The 23,473-nt window shown below is 39.0% G+C and overlaps 1 protein-coding gene across 2 annotated transcripts in view; it reads left to right on the forward strand.

Moving 5' to 3' along the window:
• cntfr (ciliary neurotrophic factor receptor) overlaps positions 1 to 23,147 on the forward strand; it is a 330,218-nt gene extending 307,071 nt beyond the window's left edge. For both annotated transcript variants that reach the window (XM_028463551.1, XM_028463550.1), the window contains 4 exons: positions 12,207 to 12,275; positions 12,680 to 12,800; positions 19,934 to 20,060; positions 22,064 to 23,147. In XM_028463551.1, coding sequence (XP_028319352.1) covers positions 12,207 to 12,275; positions 12,680 to 12,800; positions 19,934 to 20,060; position 22,064 — 318 coding nt within the window. In that variant the 3' untranslated portion in view covers positions 22,065 to 23,147. The remainder of the gene's footprint in view (positions 1 to 12,206; positions 12,276 to 12,679; positions 12,801 to 19,933; positions 20,061 to 22,063) is intronic.
• Positions 23,148 to 23,473: the final 326 nt, after the last annotated feature.

The following is a 23,473-nucleotide window of genomic DNA, read 5'->3' on the forward strand; positions in this document are numbered from 1 at the left end:
TTAATCCACAATTATAATCACCTAGATCTTGTATGGCTTCACAGAGATTTTTTTTTAGAAATTTACAATTGATGAACACTTGAAATTATGATAACTGTAGAAAAGGCCCAAAAGTTAAAGGTCCCATATCATGCTACTTTTCACCCATCTCCATTTGTTCTAAGAACCCCAAAAACATAGTATTTGTTTATTTCCTCAACCACGCCTGTTTTCCAGAGTTTTAGCCTCTGAAATGTCACTTTCTGAGCAACTCTACAAAAACAGGCGGATTTGTGGCCGACTTATGCATATTCATGAGTGGGTGAGATTACTAGTATGAAATTCCAAATGGGTGTTACGCAGAAAGTTGTTGACGAGCTGAATGCTGGGTTTTGGCAGTGAATTGATTCTTTAACTAGAAGATATGTGTGTGTAAATGAAAGCGGGAGAACTCACGTCTTGCATAGTTTGCCATGTTGTTGGTGTTTACTCATGTTGATGTGATTTGGTAGTCAATATGGATGAAGACCGGAGCCTGCGGTCCAATGTCAATTTCCAAAAATTGCCGAGTCAGCAATCTGCATCGGATCCGGTTCCTGTTTGGTCAGATGTTGCATGTCATGGCCCTACATCATCCTGCAAAATCGTGAAGGAATCAATGAAGATCTGACGGCGAAATGAGTTTTAGAAATTTTGTCCCCTGCTAAAGATGGAGATTTTTGATATTTTTTGTGACCTTGATCTTGAATTTACCTTCACCAAATTTGAATGGTCTCATCTGTGGCCAAAAACCAATTAACAGAAGAAAAAAAATAAATAGATTTGTAAAAAAATTGAGGACACACAAACATGACGATCAATGTACTTTTGAAAACCGTTTTCGGAAGTAATTAAAATAAACGCAGGTGAAAATCTTACCTTCTAAATGATGGAAATCTTGAACAAATCTGCTTGGATTACCGGTACATGTTTGGCTTGGTATGTTATTGCTGCACTGTGACATCATAACACATTGTGATTCATCCACCTGTAGAACACGCACAAAAGTTGTAGGCAATAAAGGAAGCTGATAAAATTGGAATAGCAGTGTTGCAATACATTGTGGAAATAAGTAAGCCTTCCAACCTGGCAATACAAGCTTTATCTTCATAGCATCAGGTTTCCCTCAATTGTGACATTCTAAAATATTTGTGCTGCGGCAATACACTGAAACCTCTGTAAATGCATAATGAGCTTTAGGAAGACAGTACTGTATAGTTTTTTTATTAGTCCTGTTTTTTTTTATTTTTGTTACCTGTTTTTGTCTTACAATATCTGACGTGAAACAGAGCTTTGTAAACACGTTTAAATCCCGGTGCTGGTTTTTTGAGGGCCCGTTTTGCTTCCTTTTACAGTAATTGCTGCTATGGTGATTGGGGCTTCAAAGAGAGAAATACTGTCTGAGAAATTATTTCAAGACTGAGCACTCATGTGTGTGTGCGCTCTCAAAAGAGAGGGAAGCACGATGGGAAAAATGGGAGCTGTCACTCAACCTAATGAGACCAACCTTCTCAGTGCACAGGCGCACACACCCATTCACACAGAGCACCATCGGGCCAGTGGAAGTGCCAGATAATTGGGTTTCCTTTCCAGGACAACAGACATGCTCGCTGGATTAGATCTGACCACCGACGCCAATTCCCTCAATGTCTCCGTCTCCCTGCTTTTCCTTCTTGCTTTTACCTTCTTTGACCCCATCCTTTTATGCACGTCCCTCTATTTCAACCTCTTCATTTTTCTCTGCCTCTTCCGTCACCTCCTCTTATTTGTGTGTTGTCTTCTCTTTGCCTGTTGATTTCTTCGACTCTGACCTTTAACCCGACGCGCGCAACGTACACGACAGAATCTAATTATGACAGCAGGATTGTCTCAATGATAAGATTATAAAATTAATTTAGAAACACTGTGAGGAAGTTAATCAGGTACGCAATTAGTGGTTTTACACAGAAATGACAGCTTATCTAATTAAAACATCCACTGGGATGAGAATTAATTTAAAATTGTGTATTTACACCAACACTACAGGGTTAAAAAGGTTGATTAGAAATGAGATTGGATCTCAAACCTGTCCTCAGTAGCATCTTTTTAGCTTCTCCTGCTTTGAACAAAACCACCCTCAGAATACACTTTTAATTTTGGAAGTAGGGATTTGAATAATTTGGAGTCATTCTTTTTTTCTACAACATTTTAAAATGTAAAAGACTAACATGTAATTGTTGACCGCTTGATACCAGGTAATTTTAAAGCAAAAATAAAGGGCGTAATTTGTGATAATGAGCTTTTCCAGTTCACACAATTATATATCTTGTGTTTATTCTCAATATTGTAAATGTCAGGATTCTTGAAGTTTTCACATTGACCTCTAGTGAATGTGTGTCTGCTTGTTGTATTTACCATGTGCTGGACGAAGACGTCCGAACTCGGTAGAAGCTAGGCCAGGGGTCACCAACACAGTGCACGCGGGCCCCAAGTCAGCCCTCATGGACCATTTAAGGGGCCCTCAGGAACTGTAGTCACCAATGAGCTCCATCTAAAATCTGATTAACTTTCCAGGATTAAAACTCACAACGATAAGTAGAGATAACAGATGTAATATTTTGTACTTAATAGAGTTAAATACTGCTAATAAAGTTTTTGTATTAAATTAACCATCTCAAAATGTTGTTTTCACTGAAACATTGGGACAAATTTTTTTTAAGTGTTGCAGAGATTTGGTCTATAGTCAGTGGTAAGTTATATATAATATGATATATTTCCAAAAAAGGTGGATTTTCATAAAATATGACATAATTGTTCCATTTTACATGTTTCACGATTAGTTATGTTGTTTTTAGTGGTTAGTGAAATAGAAACATCTATGAAATGTAATGAAAATGAAACAATTGCATAAATTACAGGAGAAATAAGGTGTTTCATGTTAAAACCTCAACATTTCCTACCTTTTTAAGGTACCCTTTAATTACAGTGAAACCGTGAAGTTTTAGTAAATAAGAAGTGGTTTTCTAACTGGTAGCACTTTGCACCATACAGTACCTATGAAGTAGCTCACAGTTTCAGAAAGGTTGGTGACCCTTGAGCAAGGCTAATACAAGTTAACGCTTAGCCATTATATGCTCACGCTGAATAATAATTGCCAAAATTGATATAACTGCAGTTGGCATTCAGTACTTGTTAGTATTGGTTAAGAAAAAAAAAAAAAAGCTTCTTTACACACATCCTGAAATTAAGGACTGGCTTACATACAGTTTGGGACTAATTTCTATCTTGTTAACATTTATTGGGTGGAGCATGTGCCTGCTTGAGACAAACAGAATGTCTGGCTAAAAGAAGTAAGAGTTGTTAGGATAACAGTGCAAGTTATTTGGATATGAATCTTTATAATAAAAGACAATTATTTGGTAAAAACTAGGAATGCGCGAATACTACTTTTTCGATCTCGAGTATCGATACTTATGCCACACACAGACACACACAAAAAGCATGAGGCAAAATGCAATGAATTGGAAGACAGATTTTATTTTATTTTCTGTTTGTTACAACAAGTGTTGATATATTAGATGAAAAATGACTGACATTTCAAGTGGAAAAAGAAAAAAATTGTGTGGAAAATGACAGACCAAAGCCTTAGGATGCAATGGGTATCGGATATTGGTATCTTATGAACTTTAACAAGATCGAGTATAATAGTGCAGCAGTATCAGCCCGATGCCAGTATCGGTGTCAGTGTATCCCTAGTGAAAACCTAAACAAATGTTAAAGTGATGTATCCCAAACCACCTACACTAAATTAAGAAACCAAAGTTAATAATTAGAAATAATAATTAAAAGAAATGATTAGGAATTAAACTAATGCGTAACCTAAGTAGGGTTTGTGATGCGTACAGTATGTACTCACACTCATGGAACAGGACACAAGCCAAAATAAAACTGTGGTTGCATCAGTATGGTCATTTATCATGTTATTTTTTGTCAATTTATACAGCACCAAGCGTCCATATATGTAGCTCACATAGATTGCTGCATAAATGTCAATGTCAAAGCATTATATATCAATACAATGAATCGACAGAAAACAGCTGTATCGGTAATCCCTGTTGGAAAACAGATGAAAATACAACAAGGATCACCAGGCACCGGGAAACAAAACATGAGGAATTAGGAGAGGAAGGGAAATGGCTTAAAGGGTCACTTCTTTCTCTTGCACTTCCTTATGCAATCCCTGAGGAATGTACACTTCTCCTTTTTGTCTGCCCTCTTATTGTCTGCAGTTGTGTAGAAGTTCTCGGAGAGACCGTTTGTGAGTGCGTGCAAGCGTGTGAGTGTGTGTGTGTGTGGCAGTAAGCGGTGTGTGTGGAGAAAGAATATCAGGACTTGTTCTCCCACCCTGATCTAGTAATCTCAACAGTTCATGTTTCTACAAGGCACAGCAGTGTATGGAGAGGAAAATCTACCATGTCACTGTTTTGTTATCTATAATAATACATCAAATTTATATAGCACTTTTTTGGGAACTCAAAGCCGCTTTATATAAGACAAACACAAAGAAAGAAAAAAGAAAGAAAGAATGGACAATAAAAATATGAGAAAGATGTTTGAACAGGTGGGTTTTGAGGAGTGTGAGGATTTGTATGCAACTCAAAGTCTCCTAAAATAAACACATATATCACAGGTTTTTGTAAATAGTGTGGTTTTTCTAGTTGGTTTGCACATTCTAAGTTTCCCCATGTTACTCCTTTAAAATATAACCCGTTTGTGATGCTATAAAGAAGCCCAAAACACAATTGTTAGCATTCTATATTGCTCCTGTCCTTGAACTAGAAAGTTGTGGTAATAGGTAACATACAGTATAGGCCTTTTTATTGCCGTGCTGCTACAATTTACAAAACAACCACTTGTGCTGGCATTTTTTTAGTTTGAGCTATGGAGAAAAAGCTTGATTTAAAGGCACAAACAAGGCTGGGTTTGTACTAGCTCACTCTCTCTGGTCTTCCTTCTTTTTTATACTTTCCTTTTTTTATTCAAAGCCACATGAATAGACAGTAGCATTGTTCATTCATCCTTATCGTTCAATATAAATCGCACGGGTTTGATGACTTATCAGTTATCACTGGATCCTTGTCATCGCAGATGGATGTTTTTGATGATATTAGCACTCATTGCAATGAGATTTTATATGACCTGATTGCAATCATGATAAAAGGTAATTTCCTCTCCTTTTTTGGCCAAAAATAAATTAATATTTTATGTTTATGCAGAAACCTGAAAAATTGTACTGCCTAATAGTTCTTTACTTCGATTAAGTTGTGATTATGCTAAGACAAGCACTGTGTTGTTCACTGATTTTTGAAGCATTTATAGAATCATTTTAACATGAATTTAGTATGAACAGACAATTACAGAGAGTGGGTGTAACCCTGACCACCACTGTAAGCCTGGATGGTCGCTTTTGCCATTTTTTTTATCCCCCAAGTTGTATCCCATCTCATCCATTCTATATTTTTGTTAAAGCGATAGTAAAAACATGTTTGCATTAAGCAGAATACAAACAAGGTGACTGTATTCCACTACTGATAAAGAATTTAAAAAAAAGTAATCAGACTACAGGTACATTCAGTAACAATATGGCTTATTTACCAGGATTACAATTTGAATTATTTGCATTTATTGCACGTTTTTATTTAAAATAGTTTTTTTAGGTTATGGAGGATATGTAGCAACCTCATCTCGCAGCAGAATGCCTGATGACCACATTGAGTAAGTCCTCCTCCTTTGTTATTACAAAATGTTTTGTGCATAGCTAAGTTTTGATTAAATGTAGGACTACATTTCTGCTGTACATTTTCAGCCTTGAGTGTTTTTAAATTGTCTACTTCCAACTGCAATTTTGAAGGTGGCAAATGTGTTCTTCGTTCCTTCAAGACAACTGCTCAGTCAGGGTTCTAGACATAAGAAGGTATACAGTTTTCTGCCTGTATTGTTCAGTTTATACAATATATGTTCCAGCCTTGCCTGCAATATAAAACAGCTGTGATTAGCCACGTGCACAAATCTGTTTTTAATCACCCACAGAATCCTTCCCTTAATCCCTTTTTTTTTTTATTTCAACAATTAGTTTTTGATCATGTTTATTAAAGTGTGTTACAAATACAGAGTAGCCAGGATTAGTGACAAAGTGACAAGTGCGCCACCTTAGATATTTTAATACTGCATTTTATTTGAACTACATTTATATTTGAGAACGTTTAAGTATAGAATACAGGTATGTGATATTTATTGTGTGTGATGTGTATTTGAAAAATATTAATAATTCAAAAAAAAAATTAAAAATACAAATTTAATCCTTTTTTATCTACTTTTTTTTTTTTTTTTTTACAATTACTAGACATTATAGGTGACCCCATTTTAATTCCAGGCGACCCCACATTGGATCCTGACCCTAAGGTTGAAAAAAAACTGCAACATCTATTGCTTGTATTTCATAAATCTGTTCTACAGCATTTTAGTTATTTATTCAATATTGTGTTTGTGACATATTTTTGCTACAATTTAGGGGTGGCTGGTATTTATTTTATTTTGTTGCGGGGAGGGGTTAAAAAGTAATTCAAATCATTTAAGTTACAATAATTTAATTATAAGGTATCTGGTTTACATTATGGACTACATTTTTTAACAGGTAACTAGCTACATTTTTTATGTAGCCCCCAAAACCTGCTCCGAACACACAATTACGCTATTTGTTTTTCAATCGGAAACATCGCCACAATGTCAAGTACATGCTAGCCAGATATACAAAGGAACTCACACAGATGGGGACATATGGTGAGTGATTTCACAATGGGTTTAACACCACAAACATCAGGATGCCAACCAACACACATGGGAACACACACAAAGAATGCTGACGGTCGGATATGCAGGTTGGCCTACATTTAAACAGCACATGATTTACTCTCAAAGCTGACACACACACACACACACACACACACACACACACACACACACACACACACACACACACACACACACACAGGGGAGCACATAATGCACACACGTGCTCGGATGATATTGTTATTGCATTCTACTAATGAAATTAAGCCTATAAATGTAGTGCTTGCCTGGCAGATAAAGGCATGGGAGGGGGATTGGAGACAGGGTTAAGGTTGTGAAAGCAAGCGAGAGAGAGAGAGGTTGTTGAAAAAAGAAGGGTCAACTTCCTAGATAGGAGAGAGATCAGATGTAGAGGAAGTTTTCTAGGGCTCATCGCGCGGGCGGCATCAAGGAAAGGCAATCTGGCACGCTCTGGGGTGCCTGGTCGGTGTGCCTGGGGGCCGGCGGGGCAACTTGTAGCATCCCCTTGGTGCCCTTGGCGACTATGGGCGTGGTCGCTGTCCCTGGGGGCGCTGCTCTTGGTGCTGCTTCCGTTCCGGGTCCTTCTGGCCTGGGGTCTAATCCCTGCTGGCTCTGGGCCCGCCAGCGAGTGCCCGCTGGCTGCCCGTTCGGCGCGGCTCTGGCCGTCTGCTGGGTGTGGGTCTTGGCTCCGCTGCTGGGGTCTCGGGCGGGGGGCTCTCTGGGCCCTCCCCTCGGGGGTTGGGTGCTTGGGTGTGGGTGGGGGGGGGGGGGGGGGGGATGCTGGCGGGGGGCCTTGGGGTTGGGGGTTGGGGTCGGTGGCGGGATGTGCTGGGTGCTCGGCTGCTTGGGGCTTCCTCGAATGTGTGTGTGGGGGGCGGTGGCTGCCTCTCAGCCTGGGATCTTGGGGGCGTCTGGGGGGTTGCTCGGCCTTGGGGGGTGGCCTGGGGCTCCCTGGCCCCCGCTCTTTCTGCTGGCCTGGCTGCATCTGTGGGCCCGGGGCAGTTCCTGGGTTTGCGGTAGCGGTTTTTTGCACATATACTCGTATACGATGCACTGGCACACCTTGGGATGTGGGATAAAACTCATACTGGGCTTAACTTTAGACACGTTAATCCCAAATATCGGCTTTAGATACTACCACTCACTCATTCCCCCTGTCCACAGCCACCACCATTATAGCAAAGCTTCACACTTGTCACTATATTGGCTTGATTACACAACATGATAAGCACAATATATTCTACAACTTCACATCTCACCCTCACTGTAAAACAATCTATTCTCCCCACCCTTTCTATTTCCTACCTTGAGTCTCTCCTCCCTGCTCCCTGCTCCCTTTCCCCTCCCCCTCCCTCTCAACTTAGGTATAACACCGCTCTCCCTTTTTATATTCTCCCTCTAATAAAAGATTTCTTACCCTTCCTTAGGGAGGGCTGGTGATGGTCACAATGAAGCAATAAAATAAATCAATTTATTTTATTGCAGTAACAAAATATGCATTGCTGTCTCATAATGATTGCACTTCTTGTAGTGTTGACCTTTGACAGCATGTGCAGACAAGATAAAAAAAATAAATAAATAAATTAAAAAAAAGTGAAGGTGTTTGGGGTGAAACAAAGGCGTAATAGTAAGAATGGCCACATTTACATGGGAGCTTTAATTCTTCATTAAAGCTGAATAAAAGTTAATATCTCTTTAACCTGTCCTTGTAAACACTTAATTCCTAATGCTAATTTAATTCCGAACAAAACTGAATTCTGAATTAGGTTGCTGGTTTATTCCGTTTTTAATTCCGAATTAAATAATTCCTCTTTTTTGTAAACAGTTAACAACACTTAATGCTGCTTTAAGTTAATTCCAGTTGTTCCCATGTGTGATTTGCGGCCTGCTGGGTGACGACATAATCCAACATGGTTTTCCATGTAAACCTCAGTTCGGCAATTACTATTTCCATGTAAACACGAAGCAGAACACTTTAATTTCGAATGATAGAATTCGGAATAACTAATTCCAAATAAAAAAAACATCATGTGATCGTGGCCATTGACTGGTTTTGATATCTTTAATTGCTACAAAGTGAGTGGTTTGGCAACAGCCAGTGGTGGGGAAGATAAAAGGGTTTGTGACCATGATGCTAACGCTAACCTACAATATATATTTATATATATATATATTTATATGAAAATCATAAGCTTGTAGTTTGGTCCTACTATCCCAGTATGTATAAAACATATTCTGGTTTATGTAGTCATCTTATCTAAGCTAGCGCGAAATCCTACATGCTACATGTTTGCAGCATTTGTAACATTATCTCTCTGAATGTTCTGCACAGACTAAAAAAATAGAATGAAGTATGTCTGTGAGCTGCCACACAGATTAATACACGACTGTGTTCCTTTTTCTTTAAAGCACCATATTGGTTTAAAGATGTACAGCATTAAAATATTTGTTTTCCTTCATAATAGGTTATAAATGGTTATCCAATACATAACGTGTGTTTATTTGTGCAAGTGTGTTTAATTGTGACACCACACACTTTCTTCTGACCTCAAATGGGAAAAAGTGAACACCTGTACCACTGTGTTTATTTGCTGTGTCAAATAAATTGAGAGAAAAATGTAAACACAACGGCCCTCATTTATCAACTGTTCGTACGACGTACATTTGACCAAATTCACGCACGCTTTGGTATTCATCATTTTCTACGTGAGCGTACGCTGTAAAATGAGCTCCTTAAATCCGAAAAGCACATCTTTGTTTTTCGACACCTCAGCTGTGAGAATGCTGATTTTCATTTCAGAAATGTTTATTTTCCTTGCAAATGTTTGTTTGATCTCAGTGGGCGTGGCCTCCGAACCAGTAATATTTGAGGGCCTAACATGTTAACGACGATCAAATTCTGCCACCGCATTTAACAACACCCGATCATTTGTAAGCTGGGATTGGTCAAATACAAATGTTTTATAAGTCCCATGTTGGTCCTGTCGTATGACCAAATGTGAACTCAGATTTGCACCTGTTTTGATGCAAGGTTGATAAATGAGGGCCACAGACATTAACGACACACAGATTACACACAGACATGATACAAGCTCACATTTGAGGCACTCGCTGCACAATTTAAAAGAAAGCGCCAAACTATTTTCTCATGGATTTTCCTGGAGGCTTAATCACAATTTATTTTTATTTTTTTAATCTTAGAAAAACAAAACAAGGAAAAAGGTATTGATCTGGACCGTGACCAATATGTTGGATCCTGGTGAAAAATAGTAATAAAAAAATCCATCTGTAAATCTTTCTACCATCAAGCATTTAAAGCTTACACCAATCCATCTTATTCCTTAGTGAAACCACTCTACGGGTGCATATAAAGAAGTGGGCATGCATAAATGTGAAGGGGCATCATACGTATATACACATCATGCGCCAGGGGAATATCATATTGTTTATCCTCCACAGTTTTACCTCAAGAGTAATTAAAATGCTTGCCCAGAGGTATTTGGCACAGAGGTAACATTTTGAGTTTGCATGCTCGGTGTCGTGAGTTCAATTCCCCGCCAACTGGTTTTCTGTGGGTGGTAGATTTTTTGCTTTATTGATTTTCTATGTAATATTCAGTGGGCGGACAGTGATGGTGAATCTCCTCTGTAATCACAAACATGTCTTGTCAGTAAGGCAAGCCCCTGACCACAATAAGTTGTCAATGCCTATTATTATTATTAATAATAATAATCCCAGTTTTAAAAACTAACAATCTTATTCGACAACTCAAATAAATTTAAACCTAATAACAACCCTCAAAAATTAAAAATCTTAAAATAATAATAAATCAACAAGGTTTTCCTTAAACAAATAGAATTAAAAAACACAACATCTTTAAAGCAAATCATTTTGCATTTATATATTTCCTTTCACCTCATATCTCAAATTCAAGCTACATTTTTCTGGAAGTTTCTTCTAAGGTCATTTGCATACTGAACAGTGATTGGGTGTTTACTGGGGGAGGGTCTCTACTGTATGCAGACATGATGTATAGATTCAGAATACTTTGTGTATCCAAAAGGAGCAATTCAGCTTCAGGGTTGAGGGTTTGGGGTGGAGAAAAGGATTGCAGCCAGCCGCTGGGGGGCGCGCGCGTGCAGCATCTTACAGGCGCTCCGCTCGCCCCTCATGCTGCCACTACGTGGGCCAAAGAAGGAGTTGAAACATGATCGCATTCGCTTCATTCTCTACTGTTCAGCCTGTTGCAGATGACGTGAAGAGACCTTGGTAGATCTTATTCAAAAACAAAGTTCCCAGGTGGTGGCAGTGGGGAAGAGGAGGAGGGGACAGCGCGTCATTCGACACAAACATCATGGAGAACAGACAGATGAACCGGCCTTGAACGGCTGACTTGTGGGGAGCCAAATGAAGATGACTATTTTTTTTTGGCCAGGCTAAGCACAGTTTTCCATCAGCCTTGGGGTCCATCTCTCAAGCAGTAAATCCAATATAGTGGCTTTATCTCGAAAGCTGAGCTGTTAACTTCTCCAAGTTAGGTTCCATCCCGCATAGACGTTGCTAAGTAGCATCCTGCTTACTTTTGAGTTTGTTTATCACATGAGTTTGAGTGTTAAGAGCCCTGCACAATCCATCAGAAATGACTGGCAGCCTTCCCAAAACCCGAACTTTGCGATGATTCAGGAAACTGCCAGCTCCAATTAGCAGCACACCTACAATCATAATTCAAATTATGTAGACATCTTCCACGTCCTCAATGGAAAGGATAGACGGACACATGATCCTCCACTTCTCCCAGGAGTCCATCGTGTATTCCGCCGCAAATGTTCCACTCGGACAGGCGGGCTCACCTCTGCCCGTTATTTTTGTCGAAAAAATTGGTCGATTGCATTGAGAGATTAGCTGATCAATGCAATAATTTCGGTTTCTTGATAGAAATGTAGAGAAAGACTCCTATTAGATTCTGAGAAAAAAGACAGCACAAGACTAGGCAAGCAGGAGCAGATAAGAGAAAAAGTGTCCGCCTTCGTTGAGAGCAAGAAGAGAACAACGAGAGAATGCCTATAGGGCACAAAGCAGGGGACAGAGAGAGATGAACAAGCTTGTGATTAAATAATCATACCAGTTTATAGAATATATATACTGCCTATGCAATTCTTGATTGCATGAACAGAAAGTTGCCCCCTATTAAGGAAGTAGTGGTCCTGGGGATTATGGTGAATGAAGTTTTGTGAAGAAAACAGTAATTCAAACCAAAGGTTGACTTTGAGACATTGCAAATGCCTGATTTATTGGTAAATTTGCGCTAAAACTAAATCTTCTCTCTTTTCCTGGCTTAGGTGGAGCTCTCTGACAGCACCTCACACACCATCACGGATGCCTATAATGGGAAGGAATATATTATCCAGGTAACAGGTGTCACGTGTTACAGCCTTGACTTTATATACCATACCTACCACAGTAACAGACATAAGTATGAGTAGAATAACTCATAGGAAGTTCACCCATTTTGACTAAACACTTTTTTAAATTAATGTTAATCTATTTTTATTTAATTAATGAGGATTCCAGATCACATTCCTAAATGAAGGTTGTATAAATAATTAAATGTCCTCTGAAATAGTTTGTGTAACACTTGTTTATTTTACCTTCACTCTAATTTCAATAACATGAAGGCACAGCATTGATAGTCACAGCAGTTCATTTTTTGTTCTTGAGCATTCTTGACCTTTCAGTATAGGATTTATTATGATGATGACTGTGACGGGTTCCCACTTATCAAATACTTTACTGCTGTCCTTGTGTTCGACAGGTGGCTGCCAAGGATACAGAGATTGGAACATGGAGTGACTGGAGTGTTGCTGTGCATGCGACTCCCTGGTTTGAGGACCCCATGCCTATCACTTCAACTACTGAGGTGGACTTTCCCACAGGTACTTTCCACATAGTGCTTGACCTTTTACTACTTTTTCCCCCCATGTTCAGAGTTATTGACTTAAATCAGTGGGGTACATCTCATTGTCTGCTCCAGCTTAATCTATAACGGGGTCACAGAGGGTTGAGCTAGCTGAATATTAGGCAAGAGGAATTGTACAATGTGGAAAGGTTACCAGTCCGTCAGAAAATGACAATTCCCACATACCGTATGCTTCTATTCCACTGCTAGAGACTATGTAGCCTGTCTTTGCTGAGTAGTTCATATTTGTCTCATCTATCCTATTAGCACAGTAGGCCATTATCAACAGCTCATGCTAAAAAGTAAGAAAATACATTTTCCTAAACATAGTTTGGAGTATTGTCCAAACTATGTACTCTTACATTATAACCTGGTGACACACGACTTCATTTTTGTCAAACCCTTATCCAGAAAAGTAGGTTAATCTGAAAACTTTCTTCATTGTTCTGCTGAGTACTATGTTTGATTGTTCTTAAACTTTACTGGGAGTTAATGCTGTAAGACTCTTCAGCCTCAAGAGAAATCAGCGCTCATCCTCCTGAGCAGCTGATCACTGCCTCATGTTTTAAAATCAATCACAGCTCTACGTTTTCAAACGCCATTATGGCTCCAACTAAAACCATAGCGTTTCAAGGTATGATTGAGAATTAAGCGTAATCCTTAATCTATTGCCTTTTTATCCAGATGGATTGTAGTGATCTGTTTCAGTTAACACAGGCTGAAAGGCATGGATCAGAAATTAAATAAAAAGCATATTTATGCTCGCTGTACCATTGTTATACACTTTAGTTTGTGACACAATAAAATGTCCTATTAATTATTTTGGTTATAATGAGACCGTTAAAAAAAGACATGCTGTGAATAATTAAACGGTAAAGATAACTTGTAGTGAGTTCAAAACAGTTTCGTCACGCTTTGGAATGAATCATCACACTGCAATAATAGAACTAATAACAAGATGAGACACAAATCAACTTACAATAATAGCTATTTATTTAATGTAACTATTAAGTATATTCTATTAACTACCAAGATTGGGGAAACATGAAAAAATGTGACGGTTCACCAAAAGTAGGCGATTGGCTAGAAAAATAAGTATTTATGTTTGCTCTTTAATCAAAAACAAACACATATCTACTCAAGATAAATAGCTTTTTGTACATAAATCAGTAACATCAGCCTTTAGAAAAAAACAAAGATATAGACTTAGTAAATCTGTCATGATGTGCAGTTTATATTGAAGTATATATTTTGAAAAGGGGTCACCGGTTCAAGTCCCGGTGCAGACCCAAAAAAAAAAAAGTTGTTCTGGTAGCTGGAGATATGCCAGGTTACTTCTCGAGCACTGCCGAGGTGCCCTTGAGCAAGGCACCAAACCCCAACACCTCTCCCTTCTTTGTAAAGCAACTTTGAGTAAACAAAAAAGCATTATATGAAATTGATGTATAATAATAATTTCTCATTCCCATTTGACAAGGCATATGCCAGTGACTCACAAAAAATGGCCTGCAACCCATTCTTGGGTCTCAACCCAAGAGTTGAGAACACCTGCTATTTACCACGGAAGTTGTAAGATGCAGTTTATGCTGTTTTCCAGATCACTTCATTTAAAAATCTAAGGGTTGATGGTTCTATCACACTCATGCCCACTGTGTCCTTGGGCACGACACAAAACCCACATTACCTTGAATGAATGTACGCATTTATGACTTACCTGGGGGTAAGAGGAGCTGTTGTGCAGTTTATCAGCGACGCTTCTTTTGGAGCATGTGTGTACGTGTGGTACGGAACGATGAGACACATGTGGTGTTGTGTGGGAACTGGGAAATATAGCACCTGACAGCAGTATATCAGTGTGCCAAATTCTGATGCACAATTGTGTCAATCTTCCAATCACCTATTAATTGATATTAGTGTTAATTTTGTTGACAAAAAATTTCCGTCACAGTTTTAGACGAATAAAATTTTTTATTTTTTCTACGACTCGTTTAAATACTATGTTAACAAAAGCTGTATCAAAACATATTTATATTTTTGTTGACTAATAAAAACAAAACTATAATTTTGTCACATGGGACGAAATCCAATCAGAACTGTTTTCTTGCGCATTAACCACATCAAATCTGTGTGGTTGATATCAGTATCAGGTTGATCAATAGTAATTGAATATTTTGAAAAAAAAATGCATAAACTCTTATCTTGTGAATTTTGGTCGACTGTGTCTGTAACAGATTAAGTCTACTGGAATATTAATGTAATTTCTAAAAATAGACTATAACTGAAGTAGTCCTGATGACAAAATTTTGACTAAAAGTACATGGTATTTTTTAGTCAAAAGACTATGATTAAAACTAAATCAAAATTCACTCAAACTTTTTATTTAGTCTGAGTGACATCTCCAAACTGAAGATTTGCAACTGTTGGGACTGTCTGATGGCCCTGTAGAGATTGACAAGACTCCTGCACTTAGGAGACAGACGAGCATAAAACGCCTGATTATGACTGCTCTTTGAGACTGTTTAACCTGGGATTTAGTGCAGGGCAAACAAACCACATTGGTATATCCAATTTATACGCATATAGCTAAAGCTCTCAATGTAAGCTGTAAAATCCTTGAAAATGCTGATCATAATTTATACCATCTCTCCTGCAACAGAGCACTCACATCAATGCAGGTCCGACCGATCCTCCTCCCCTGGGTTTGTGTTTTACTTTAGGCAGCAGAAATGATGACTTTACTTTGTGTTCTCAGTCACAAGAGGAGTTCTAGCTGCTTGTACTTAAACAAAATATGTAATAAGTTTATGCATCTGTGTCTTTATGACCTTAAAATTTCCCAAATTTACCTTTTGGACAAAATCTGTCACTTTATCTGTTTTTTTTTTTTTTTTTTTGCAAAGGTGGCCGTTGTGCTGTTTCAACAGTTTTGCAGTACATCACTGCCACCTAAGGGCTAAATGTGGCACTGCACAATAGTTACAATACTCAGCTTGGACATGCACATTATACATATACTGTACATAAGGAATAAACAATCACAAGGTAAACAACTCATGGAGAACACAGTCTCGGGTAAAGAAGATCATTGGGATTAATCTTGTGCTTTCAGTCGATCCAGCTGCTCTCTCTTTTCTTTCCTCCTTTCTTTCTTCTCAACACTTTATATAATGCATCAATAACTCATTTTGCTGATGCTACAGTCACATCACTACTTGAGTCTTTGATTTCTTTGTTGCTGGCCCAGAGCGCATGGGCGGGGCTTGATTCTGATGACCACACCACAGCAGCCAATTAGCCTCATCACTACAGAAAGTTAGAAGAATGAGGAGGGAGATTTGCACTGTAATTAGAAACCACAAACAGATTGATGAATGCAGCTTAAGGTCAATTAGCTAAAGCAGATTAGAAGTCCTCCTTAGTGAAATGAGGAAGCTGATGCTGGTAGAAAGTAATAATAATAATAATGATAATAATGCATTGGATTTGATATAGCGCTTTTTTCATAGACAATCAAAGCGCCTTACATTGATGTGCATTATTCTTTCACTCCACACACGATGGTGGTAAGCTACTATTGTAGCCACAGCTGCCCTGTGGCAGACTGACAGAAGTGAGGCTGCCATAGTGCGCCATCAGTACTTTATGCATTCACCTTCATTATTATACCTAAATTCCCTTTAACTGAGCTACACTCCTTACATATGCATCATGTAGTTGCTACATCTCCCTTTGTGTACTCTCCTCAGCTGCTGATCCATACTGAAGGTAAATGTTAGCATAATGCTAATGAAGGCTGAGAGTACACTTTGCATATTTTGGTGAAGTCGCTAACATGTCTGCTGTACTGATTAAGTTTGCCATCAAAAGTTTCTTTCATTTTAAACATAAGAGTAACATTTAAGTTAAGATATTCCCTTCCAACCACTGGCGACTCTCCAACTTGTCTTAATGACTTTTTTCTCAAAAGCGACTATCAACAAATGTGTCAAAAGATGTGTATTGGAGTCTGAAAACTCATGTCACTTTACTGTCCACAACAAGCAGCGGGTACTGCTGTGAGCCCCTCCCCCATCCCAAAGCTCACAGGTTGGTCAGGTTCACAGAACCGACGGTAGCAGCACTCCCACCTTCAGGTTAGAGCAGAGAGGAAACCCTCATCACTCTGTTTTCAAACTGCAAATCAACTGTGCATGTTCTCTACACCTTGGATATGCTTGTCCAAGGATTACACGTAATTACCCTCTGACACAAGTATGTGGCGTGGACTGTGCAGAGTCATAAAGTTTGAGCAAACTGGCCTTGTGGACCTCTGCTGAGCCCTCTTCGTGTGCGTTCTGCCTGAGTATGGTGGACCTTTAATCTGTCGCTTCACCATGTCAGTCTTCCTTTTTTTTTTGGCTTGTTTAGACGTGTAAGCCGTTGTGCCTTACGCAACGATGGAACTTTTCCTGCCGAAATGCCCCCCATTGCACCTTCGCTACCGATAGGAAGTGAACATGCTTTGACTTTTGTCAAGCAGCCAATAGTAACGCCCAAAAGGCTTCATGGATTACTTGGTTTGTAAAAAAAAAAAAAAAAAATATCTGTATAGCTGAAAAAGAGTGTCCTGCTCCTTGATTTCTAAAGATTGTAAACAGAGTCAAGAGATGTAGCAGAGGTCAAGCATCTTATTTGAACACTTTGGATTACAACATGCTGACAGGTTATCGTAAAACGTGCATAAAACGTGCATACTGCAGCCTTAATCAGAGCTACAGTTTCTATGATGAGCTGACATATTTACGGGTTAGCTCAGTCAAAAACAAAGAAGTTTACCTTTCCATGTAGCGGCTCCCTTCAAAATAAAAGCATCCAGGAATGTACTGTAGTACTTGACAAACTCATTCCACAGTGCATGAGCAGGGTTTGGATCATTGCTGATTTAGCATTTATGTTTTGCTTCTAGACATCATTATTTTTCCCAAACAAGCAGGTCAGAGTTGAACTCACTCAGCAGCTTTCATCAGCTTCTCTTTCCTCTTTGTGCATATGTATGCTGGATTTCCCTCCTTGCTGCTCTTCCTCAGTCAATCACTGTCTTGTATCATCTCTTCCTCTGTACTCAAGCTGCATTTTACATCAGCATACACCTCCTAACCGTCTCCGCCTGGCACATTGTTCCTGCAGGTTTTTTTTTTTTCCCCTCACCACTCCGAAGCAGAATGTTTTGCTTCAGGCTGGAAGTAGTGCACAGAGCTGCTGAACATGCCAAATGTGTTCTACTTCTCATTCTCTTCCTTTCACTTTCTCTCTCTCTCTCTCTCTCTCTCTCTTTTTGTGCCTATTTCACACCTGACTGCTTTCTTCTAATATCTCCAGACTCCCAACACTACATTCATTAATTGGAAGAAGAGGGAAAACACCATCTCTCTCCACGAGTAGAGAAAAAAAGCTCTATATGTTTCATACTGAGTGCCAGAGAAGTAAATAAGAACTGTAATGATTGCAGCTGTAGCAGCAGTTAATTGGTATATCTCAAAAAGAGTTCCGTGGAAAGGTAAAACTGAAATGGGAAAAATGTCTTTAGTTTTGTTCACTGATCTGCTTCATTCTGTCAATTAATGGAGTTTTAAAACTTCATGCAGTGAGACTCAGGAGCTGTGATAAGCGAAGTGTTGGAGCCTCCCACGCATTGACTGCATGCGGTCCATCAGGAGGTTCTAATATATTACATTGTCACTGGGTTGATGGGCTTGACAAATAAGAGTTGGGTTTGTACTTTGCGGCTTGTTTAAAGACTCTTAGACATTATCGGAAATATTCTGCGCATTGCATTGTGGGATGTGGAGTCCTGTAGACAGATGCATAGAAGGATTTTTACCTCATTCTTACCATGACTTATTGGGTTTCTACACCAGACAAGATGGACATTGAGTCGCTTGATGCGATTTTTGTTCTAGTTTGTTCACATTATTCCCCATGATAACGCCTCAGTCTGCGAGACATTACATTTCTGCACGATTCGGATATTTTTGTGTAAACTCCAATATAAACATCCCCCATTGTTTAGTTGTAATTTGCAGTTAGTTAAAACAGCAGAAATGTGTTGGGAAGTCACTTTGGTAGTGTTTAGGAGGCAAACAAGAAATCACAGTATGAATTAAGTAAAAAAAAAAGACTTCTAGACATTCATCTAATAGATGCCAAATCCCACAATGCAATGGGTGAAACTTTTTAGACAATTTAAATAAGAAAGTGTCTACAGTGAATATCAAAGCAAATTTTCGAGTTGCAATTTTAACCTTTTACATCATTTTTTGAGCAAATAATCTTCGATTTACTGAACTATGGGGCCTACATTATATCTTTATCTGATGAAAAAAAATGATTGTCTCATGCAGCTTTTAAGTAGTTGCTTTAGTTTTTGAATTTCAGTTTGTCTCTTATCTCGCCAACACTGAAGGAAACTTTGACCAAAGTAAAGTTTTAACATGTAGGTTTAAAAAAAAAACCTTCCACTTCTAAAGACTTCCAGTTTTTCAGCCACGGATGCACGTCAGCATCATTTTTGCGCTTCTAAATATGAATTTACAGCTTACTGAAAAAGTATTTCTGGGGAAAAAGTAAAAATTAGTTTTGGAGATGAATAAGAATTGGTCGATCTTTCCACTCCCTGCTGTATTCGCTGCCTTGTTTACTTTGTGATTTTCCGCCTTGTCCTCTGTTTCTCTTTCCGGTCTTTTCTTGTCTCCATCGCTCACCGACCTACTTTTCTGCGTCCTTTAGTCTCCCCTGCAGCTTCAGCCTGAATGAGATTCTCTATTTCATTTTGTCCACTTCACTTCATAACTGCCTTGACAAGGCTCATATTGATTGCGCTGGTGAATTAGAATTGATTTGGCTCAGTGCTTGTATTTTCTTTTTTGTTTTGCTGCTTCCCAATGCCATGAAGCACTTTTCAGCATCCATTTATCAGGCAGACGCTTTAAATGTTCTTACCCATAGGGAACAAAGCAAGAAGGACTGGCCATGAAGTGAAGTGCAAATCCAAGCTGAATTAGAGAATAGAGGTGTAAAATCAATGACTAATGGAGCAATAGGTTGACACTGTGATCTGATTGGTCTCCACAGAGACAAAGACGTCCCCCATCCCGTCCTCCAACGCGCCGCAGAAGGCTGAACCTCCGGTGGGCCGCGCTGCCAGGGTCCTCACTTTCTTCTCCCCTCTGCTGTTAGGAATGATGCTTCTGTTGATGTGGTGAGCGCGCGCGCGCACACACACACACACACACACACACACACGCACACACACAAACATACACACACACACACACACAAATCCTATAGGAGATGTACTGCCCCTTATCGTCAAATTGATAATGAGCTCAGACACTCAGTCATGTATTGGCAGGTCGATCCAAGTCTGCCAATGTCAAGTGCATGTTTAATAGACCTGAGCAGCATCAACTTTATGCCTCGACTGGAGCTGTTTTTACTTTAAATCTCACTGTAGCGAAAAGTGAGCAGTTACAGTAATTATTCTAACAAATACTATGCGTCAGCTGTAAATGTAAAGAAATGTTTCCAGATTTCTCTCTTTAACCTTTGCTAAATTCATTACTTTCTCGGCTTGCTCAAAGCAGCTCCATCAACATAATGTTGGTATTTGTTTTTATACAGACCAGAGGTTTTTTTGTTAATTTAATTTTTCCCATTACTTTCTAATGAGGGAAAGTTGTAAACCTCTACAACCACACCCGACCAACCCGCGGGGGCAGCTCCAGCCTCCTTGACTCGTGGTCTAAATGTTATAACGAATGAAAGAACACATTCTATACCTCTTCGTAATACTATGAAACTCAGCGAAAACTGTAGCCAACCCACATTCAGAACAAAAGACCACAGCACACACACCAGGCCAATATGTTCAAAGGTGAAAGAGTCGACAACTCGACAAACTCGGCTTTTCTTACTGCTGTGAGTCACAAAATAAACGCAGAGTTCTATTGCAAGATTCTACATGAAACTACAAGTTGACCTGAATCTACTGATATACACTGGTGTTTCTTATCAAGAGTTGCTCCAAGGTGCATAAAACTTGCCATTGCCATTACAGACATCCGAGCATTTCTCAGTCAAAAAATCTGTCCAATGACCGCACTGCGCTCGTGTGTAAAATGGCAGGTCCTTCCTTTATCCAGTTCTGTTTGGCCAGGACAAAAGCTCAGCCCCATAGTGTTTGATATCACTAATTTCTACAGGTGCCAGGCTGTACAACACTGTCTCAAGCATTCTGATTGGTCAGAGCATTGCTGAATTAGATCGATGCCTAACAACATCAAAGAGTGGAACGAAAAATAGCATTACGCATTGCACAGCACATACTTGGATAAAAACTGGATAATGTGTGTTTATTTCAAGCCAAGCTGCACCATCTAATGGTAAAAATAAGATACACAATGATTGGAATCAATTTAACTGACATAATACAGTTGCACAATTGTTCTTTAACTTTTGCCACAACTCTGCCAAATTTAGTTAAATTTGGCAGAGTTGTGGCAAAATGGGCTTCTGCCTGAACTGTTTTGTACAAAAGTGTGTATCTTTAGTCTATTGTTTATTATTATCACTAAATGTGCTTCAGTCCATACATTAGTACCATTATTTCTGCCTTTGTAGCCTTCCCTATTGAGAATTGGCTTCATATTTGATGTAAATCTCTGGGGTGGGGGTAAGGGTGGTTGACTACATATTTCTATATTTAAAACAAGATTTTTGTCACTCAGTATCATTTATTTCTAAAATTAATTTCAAATCATCTGGAGCTCTTTCGTAGCTCATCTGCCAGTCTGTCCTCTAAGCTTGTGTACATCTCTCCTGCTCTGTTCTCTGTTTCACCAGGCGGGTGAAATACAGGTCGGCGTTACATTTAATGTGGGTCGATACAATGCCGAGCAGTGTTTTTTGTGACACCAACTACGAAGTCCTTGCAGTAGTAAAATCTGAGCTTTGCTTTTAATTGGCATGGCGAAGTCCGCTTTGCGGGTGTCCGCCCGAGTATGTTTGAGCCTTAAGGGTCCTACTTTAATCTGAACAAAAATGTGTCATGTAGGTCACGTAAAAGCTTTGAAAAATTTAATTTTTTATGGGTTTGTGCTTTTCAAGAAGAGGCTGGAGGAAAAGAGGTTTAAACTGTGCTTATCAATAATAATCATCATCATATTTGACAACATTAACACCCATGTCTGTCTCTTTCCCCAGATGTGAACATTTGATCCTTAACGGTGACGAGAAGTCAGAGGAAGGTGTGGAGGATGAAGGGAGGCTGATCTTTTTTCTATTTTGCACATGTTTCAAGGATACAGTGCATCGATCATTTCTGTCCGTCATGCGGTTGCTCACCAAAACTTCTTCAGACGATAATAATGCTTCGGAGCATTTTTTGAAAAACAGTGACAAGGAAAGTCTTCTGAGAAACTCCTCACGACCGAATCAGCATCACCAACAACAACAAAAGCAGCAGGAGCATCAACAACAACAATGAAATCAGCGTGGAAAGTTCTCAAAGCGCCCCCTGTTGGCTTAGCAAGCCAGTAACAGACGGATTTGTTGGGTTTGTTCCTCAGCAGAGAGAAAAAAAAAATCACCTTTGTTACATCTTTGTCCCATTTTTATTCGCTAATTGAGAAGTCTTATGTTTTTGCACTGCACAGACAAACACACACATCGGTGTGTTTGTCTGTGAGGCTGCCCCTTATACCATATATACAGCTTATTCTTCATGCCAAAGACTGAACCACAGCCCACCATCAAAACAGCTACAAAGTGATTCACTGAGCTTCCCGAAGCCTGTGCCTGTCCTCACAAGGTAGAAAACCCAGGAAAGTTGTGCGTAACGTGCGTGTGACTGTTGGATATCGTACACACATTTAAAACTGGGAAATGAGTTTAAGGAATGATGCAGCTCCGATTTGTGGAAACCCACCTTTTTAAAAAACCCAATGAGACTGAATCCACGCGCTTCACGTGAATGAACCACCACCATGAAGCGAGGACTAATATTCAGTAACTATAGTCCGGCTTATTCAGACTCTTAGCTTTACATTGTGCTCTCAGCGAGTAGCGAGAAGGACCTAGATTGTAAAAATAAAATAAAAGAGTAAATAAAACAACAAGAAAAAGGAATTTGAGACTTGTTGCCCAACCTTTTTTTTTTTTTGGTTAACTTTGTATTAACAGCTTCAAAGCTGCTTCTTGAAATGAGCTCTGTTGGTTTCCCATTCTGCTCTGTGCTGTAAGATACAATAACACCAAACTGACGCCTTTATAAAATGTTCACGTCTTTTTGCAGTTTACATTTCAATAGCCAACATCACCAGTTTATTATGTTATTCGAAGAAATTTTGGCGTCCTTGTTGTATGTTTTGTTTTTTTGTTTTTAAATAGTATCATGGAAGAATAAAAAATCCTTATAGGTTTTTAGGTTGTTTCTTTTTAACGTTTTCTTTTCAGACATTCATAATGGCTTAATTCACCTTGATCCTATTTTGTAAACTATAATTGTGTAACTTTAACATGGAACAAAAAGTTTATTATTTAATAATAATAATAATGTATGCATTAGCAGTAGAATGTCGTAACCTGTACCTGGGGTCTTTTTTATAGATGTAT

The sequence above is a fragment of the Gouania willdenowi genome, chromosome 12 (genome assembly GCF_900634775.1).
Source record: "Gouania willdenowi chromosome 12, fGouWil2.1, whole genome shotgun sequence".
In the NCBI taxonomy this organism is placed as follows: domain Eukaryota; kingdom Metazoa; phylum Chordata; class Actinopteri; order Blenniiformes; family Gobiesocidae; genus Gouania; species Gouania willdenowi.